Source organism: Heteronotia binoei, chromosome 10 (genome assembly GCF_032191835.1).
Source record: "Heteronotia binoei isolate CCM8104 ecotype False Entrance Well chromosome 10, APGP_CSIRO_Hbin_v1, whole genome shotgun sequence".
Taxonomy (NCBI): domain Eukaryota; kingdom Metazoa; phylum Chordata; class Lepidosauria; order Squamata; family Gekkonidae; genus Heteronotia; species Heteronotia binoei.
Window position 1 is genome coordinate 7005841 of NC_083232.1, and position 6000 is coordinate 7011840.

The following is a 6000-nucleotide window of genomic DNA, read 5'->3' on the forward strand; positions in this document are numbered from 1 at the left end:
GGTGCAGAGAATAGCACGACCAAGGCGACCGGTGTAAAATCTCCAGTTTCTTGCATTATTCCGGCTGGCAAAGGCTGCCGGAGAGGGGGGGGGGGGGGGAATCACTTTTTAAACAGGCAGATCTAAACTCGCAGCCGTCGGGGCCTTCCCGAATGCTCACGTGTACGCCAAGCAGATCCCCTTCACACTGCTGTCACCCGCGTGTGCACCGCCACGCCCCCCCCCCCCCCCGGAAAACAGAAACTGAATCCTGCAAGAAATTACAAAACAAGTATGAAGCAATGAAGATCCTGTGAATTTAGGGGGGAGGTGTTGGTGAGTTTCCTGCATTGTGCAGGGGGTTGGACTAGATGACCCTAGAGGTCCCTTCCAACTCTATGATTCTAGGATTTAGAAAAGGCATTAACATCATACCGATGCTCACATCGGAGAGCCGGCATGAGCTGCACTATACCGTGGCTGGCCAGCTAACCCGGGTTTATTGGGGTGTAACGTGTGAAAGGGAAGCCAGTCTACTGCGGTCTCGACGTCTTTAATAAGCAGGGAAAGCCAGTTTGGTGTCGTAGTGAAATGTGCGGACTCTTATCTGGGAGAACAGGGTTTGATTCCCCTCTCTTCCTCTTGCAGCTGCTGGAATGGCCTTGGGTCAGCCACAGCTCTGGCAGAGGTTGTCCTTGAAAGGGCAGCTGCTGTGAGAGCCCTCTCAGCCCCACCCACCTCACAGGGTGTCTGTTGTGGGGGAAGAAGGTCAAGGAGATTGTGAGCCGCTCTGAGACTCTTCGGAGTGGAGGGTGGGATATAAATCCAAATCTACCTCACAGGGTGTCTGTTGTGGGGGGGGGGAGGTGGGAAGGTAAAGGAGATTGTGAGCTGCTCTGAGACCCTTCGGAGTGGAGGGCGGGATATAAATCCAATATCTTCATCTACCTCACAGAGTGTCTGTTGTGGGGGAGGAAGGGAAAGGAGATTGTGAGCCGCTCTGAGACTCTTCGGAGTGGAGGGCGGGATATAAATCCAACATCTTCATCTACCTCACAGGGTGTCTGTTGTGGGGGAGGAAGGGAAAGGAGATTGTGAGCCACTCTGATACTCTTCGGAGTGGAGGGCGGGATATAAACCCAACATCTTCATCTACCTCACAGGGTGTCTGTTGTGGGGGAGGAAGGGAAAGGAGATTGTCAGCCGCTCTGAGACTCTTCCGAGTGGAGGGCGGGATATAAATCCAATATCTTCTTCTTCTTCTTCAGGAGCGCAAATGACTCCGCTCTCGAGCAGAACCCGCGGAACCCTCTGCGATGAGCCGCAAGATCACCAGATATCGATCGGGTGAGGACTCAGAAAACGTGACCTCAGCGGCCATCCAGACGTGTCTTCCTACAAACTCCTTTTACGCTTTTAAGGAAGTAATAAGGCTTCTGGGTTGTGGGTTCCTCCTCGTCCCCGCAGTCCGAAATCCAGGCGGCCGTCTTCCCCTCGGACTCTTCGCTTCAAGCGGCGGGGCGGCCTTTTGGATACCTTCCCCTAAACGTCAGTTCGGAAGGAAAAGGGCTCTATCCCGCGGCGCTACTTTTCTGCCTGCAAGGAAGTGGGACGCATCTCCCGTTACACCTTTCACCCTGGTTTAGCTCCGTCCCCAAGCTGGCGTTCTACACTCAAAGAATCAGAGAATCGGAGCAACCTAAACGCGACGATTCTCTGATTCTAGCGTAGAACGTCCGCTTGGAGACAGGGCTAAACCTGAGCGAGGAATGAAAGGTCTAGCGCGAGGGGGAAGCATTCAAACGGGCAAGTTTTCTTGCTCGCATCGAGAAGGAACCAGGGCGGGGAGGAGGGGAGGTTTGTCCCAGCATTTCTGGGACCCGTGAACCCCAGCGTCTTTTCGGAAGGCTATGCTTGGAGACACGTGGATCAGGAGGCCGCTTGGGGGTTTGCGGCTCCGGCAAGCGCGGAAGGAAAAGAGGCCTCGCCGGGGAACGCTTCCTCGCACCCCCCCCCCACTCCATCCCACTCCCCATCTCCTTCGCAACCCTGCCTCTTGCGACCCCCTTGAATGCAGGGACGGGAGAGACCGAGAAGGGGGCCGAGACCCTGGTGGTGCCCGAAGGCCGGGCCTTGGCTGCGTGCAGCGCCGGAGCTAGGAAAGGGATTTCTCTCCCTCGCTCATTCCAAGCCCTGGAGACTATAATTACCGCCGATCGGGCGGATGTGCCGCGACTTGCCCGGATCTCTCTCTTGCGCGCCCCAATCCGGCAGAGCCCCGGCGCTTTTTCTGCGTTCCCTTTGCCCCAGCACCGACAAGGAAGATAGAGCTCCAAGGCAGAGGAGCGCATCCTCGAAATTAATAACAACAACAACAACAATAATAATAACAATAATAAAAATAAATAATCATTTTATTTAACTTTTAGATTTGTATCCCGCCCTGTCCCGCAAGCGGTCTCGGGGCGGTTTACAACAACAAAAGAACAGTTTTAAAAACCCTCCCGAGGAATTCAGGATCGGCCAAGGTGGCAAGTTCAGATGGAGCAAGAAAGACCCTCGTAAGGAGGGAATCTGGGTTTTCAAAACCAAAATGGGCTTCTCACGGGGGTGGGAGTCGGAGATGGGCTTCTCACGGGGGTGGGGTGCCCCTTCGAAACCCTTCTCCCAGATGGGATTTCCCAGCCGGCTGTTTCCTCTCTGCTCTTCTTTCTGCCTTCCCCTGTGTGGAGATCAGGAAATATCTCATCCCCTCGTTTTATTTCCCTTCCAGAGGCTTTAGGGGTGTCTTTTGTCAATTTCGCCGCCCCGGCGCTTCCAGCCTGGTCAATTTCAGCCCCTCGGTCTACGTACGCCCTTTCCCTCCAGAGTTCAGGATCGCCCAAGCGGATCGCTTGAGCCGAAAGCGTTTCCTTTGAGAAACAGCCGGGAGGGCCCAGACAGCCTTTTTAAAAAAATAAAAAATAAAAATCACGTTCTCGGACTTAAAGGCCCCGGGGATCGACTGCACCTAAAGGAGAGGAGGTCACCCCACTCTTCCCCCAGGACAAAAAAACCCCTTGATTTTGCAAAAGTCCTTATGCAGACCCTAGGGTGATGGAATTTCCACCCCAAATTGGAAATTTCCATCCCCAAACGGGGGTTTCGTGTCCCGGTTTCTAAACCTCAGTTTCCTAAATCGTTTTGCCACTTAGCAGAAAATGGGTCGGGAGGGGGGGGGTCGGTGTATTTTGGGGCGACATGTACAACCCCACGACGCTGGCAGTCCTAAGGAAAGAGGGAGGCGGAAAGGCAACGCTATAGATAACCCCCCCCCAAAAAAAGAACCACATACGCACCAAAGATATTTTGCATTTTACTCCACAATGGACACCCCCCCACACACACGCCCCTTCCAGGTTGCCAGAAGAATAAGGCGCCCGCCTTACAAAACAGACGGACAGGCAGAGAGACACGCCGGAGACGGGGATTCTCGGGTAGGAAAACAGAGAAGAGAATCGCCACCGCCGGGACTTCCTTCGGCGATCTTTTTCGCACACGCACACCCCCTTTAAAAAAAAAAAAAAAACCCATTTCCCTACTTCTTCTACCTTCCATAATTTTCTTAATGAAAGGGGGGGGGTGTTTTCCTCCTCTCCCTCCCCAGCTTTGGACTCTCCTTTTCCACATGACTAGCTCGAAATTCGCCTCGCAAAACTCGTGCCGACTTGTATCATTCTCGGTTTTAATTCACTCCGTACCTTTTGTTCTTGGCAGGAGAGGATCAAAGCAGATTTTTTTTTTTTAAGAAAAAAGGGGAAAAAACCCAAAACTCTGATCTCTTCTCTCTCTCCCCCCACCCCCTACCTTTTCAGGGGGGTTGTGTGTGTGTGTGTGTGTGTGTTTTAACAGTAGGAGAACGGTAGATTAGGACAAGCCCAGTCAAAATAAACAGAGCGCTAAGATAAATAAAAAAGAGACGTAAAATGCGAGTCTTTAAAACCCACTTCGGGAACCGCAAGCCCCCCTTCCTGAACGCCAAGGGAGAAAAGGAAGAGAAACGATGTCTTTTCCCAAAGCCGCAGCACCAACCGGCCGTTGCCCCACCACCATCGAACGAAGCAATCCTCAATCAATCAATCAATCAATCAATAAGAAAGCCAAACTCACCACCAGATGGGATAACTTGAAAGGACTTGGGTCAACCCGCCGAGGAACAGGAAATATCCAAAAAGGGCCATCGCGCCCCAGCATTAAAAAAAAAAAAAAGTTTTTGGGGAAAAATGTTTATTTTTTTTTAAAGAGTCACCACAACCAAAGGCGCCCTCAGATTCTCGGATCCAGAGGAAGGGGGGGCGGAGAAAACCCTCCAGCCCCCGAAAATAGACCAGTCCCCCAGTCCCAAACGGGTCTAGATCTCCAGATTTATAGAAAATCCACGGTTCCCTTGGCTGGTTTCTTTCCGCGCGTCTGCCCAAGAGGACGGAGAGGGCTAGAAATACAAAGAAAATTGCAGAGAGAGGTGATGCTTATTTTTAAAAATACAGATATAGATATCTTCTTCTTCCTGGCAAGGCAAACATGGAGAAGAAGGGGGTGGGGGGTGTAAAAAAAAAAAAGCAGGGGGGGGGAAGTTTGGAAGGAGCGGGCTGGCGAAGAGACCCAATCAGCGCGGATCGCCAAAGGGGGAAGAAGAAGAAGAAGAAGAAGAAAAAGAAGAAGGAAGGGGGGGGGGGGAGAGAAATAAAATCTTCGCAGCCTTCCAAGTGCGATGCGTCAGTCCGGAGAGGCGAACCAAAGACTAGAAGGCAGTTGGGGGCAAAATGGGGGGCTTTTAATGGTCAGGAAGGCGACGGTTTGCAACCCACCCCCTCTCCCCAAGGGGGGGGAGGGAGGGGAAACCTCGGGAATGAAATGGAGGGAGGGTTGGGGGGGGGGTGAAAAAGAAAGGAAGATTTAGGGGGGTTGAAGAGATGGAAAGGGGGGGCACAAGGAACACCGCCCCCCCCCCCGGTGGCTCCGCGTAACTATAACAACCTGTCCAGGACTCCGCTCCCTGGGTCTCTGGCGCCCCTAAAATGCTGAGAGAGAGAAGAGGGTGGGGGCGCAAAGGCAAACAGACCCCCCCCCTCCAACGCATCGGACCCTGAATTCAAAGAGGGGTCGTTTTCCAGGCCAGCCCCCCAACCCACCGTACCCCACCCCCCTCGATCTCTTTCTTTCTTTCAGAGCGAACTCGTTTAGATCCGAATCGGCGATACGGATTGAACCCACCCAGAACTCCGGCTTCTTCTCGGGCCGGCTTATCCGTATCCCGAGTGGAATAGATTTGGGGGGGGAGGGAGATAGCCCCCTCCCCTGAAAAAAAAGCACACTTGGCAGACTTAAGCCGGTAGCTGCAGCCCGATCCGTAGCTCTGTTAAGGCGGAGCTCTTGGGGCGGGGAAATCGGACGGGTCGCCCTTCCAACTCGTTGGGTTTCCAGTTTTCCTGGCAAGCGTGGGGGGGGGGGGAGCCTTCCTTCCGAGAAAAGGCCGCGATCCTACTCCCCCGGGGACGGTTTCCTCTGCACGCGCGTTTGCACGGGCGGGGCGGAATCGGTGCGGCTCCGGATTCCAGTTTAGCCGAAGTGGGCTAGATTCAGCGTGGAGGGAAGGAGGGAGGGAGGGAGGACGACCCCCTCTTTCCTCGTAGGGTCTCGGGAGTGGTGCCCTCCGCAGACCAGGTCGGCTGAGACATCGGGTCCCGATCCGATTTCGTCCTCCGGATTCCCCTACTCCGGAGCCAGATCCTTTCCCTTGGGAATATAAAAGCTGCCGAACTCCCATTGAGGATCTCAGCCTCGACTCGTTCCAAACCCCACTGAACTCCAGACAGGGCAGGATATCTTTTGGGGAGGGGGAGATCGCCCCCCCCTTCCTCCTGCCGCACTTGAAGCCACCCGGCGATCCGCAAGGCAGTTCGGCGGAAGGGCTACACTCTACGGGCCCGGGGCCTTCTGGGAGGCACGTTTACTCGGAAGGAAGGGCCCTGCGGAACCCGG

At 54.1% G+C, this 6000-nt stretch overlaps 1 protein-coding gene across 1 annotated transcript in view; it reads right to left on the reverse strand.

Annotated features, from left to right (window-relative positions):
- Positions 1–4240, reverse strand: part of WNT3A (Wnt family member 3A) — a 167194-nt gene extending 162954 nt beyond the window's left edge. Inside the window, exon 1 of the mRNA XM_060247925.1 lies at positions 4129–4240. Coding sequence (XP_060103908.1) covers positions 4129–4199 — 71 coding nt within the window. The 5' untranslated portion in view covers positions 4200–4240. The remainder of the gene's footprint in view (positions 1–4128) is intronic.
- Between the last annotated feature and the right edge of the window lie 1760 nt (positions 4241–6000).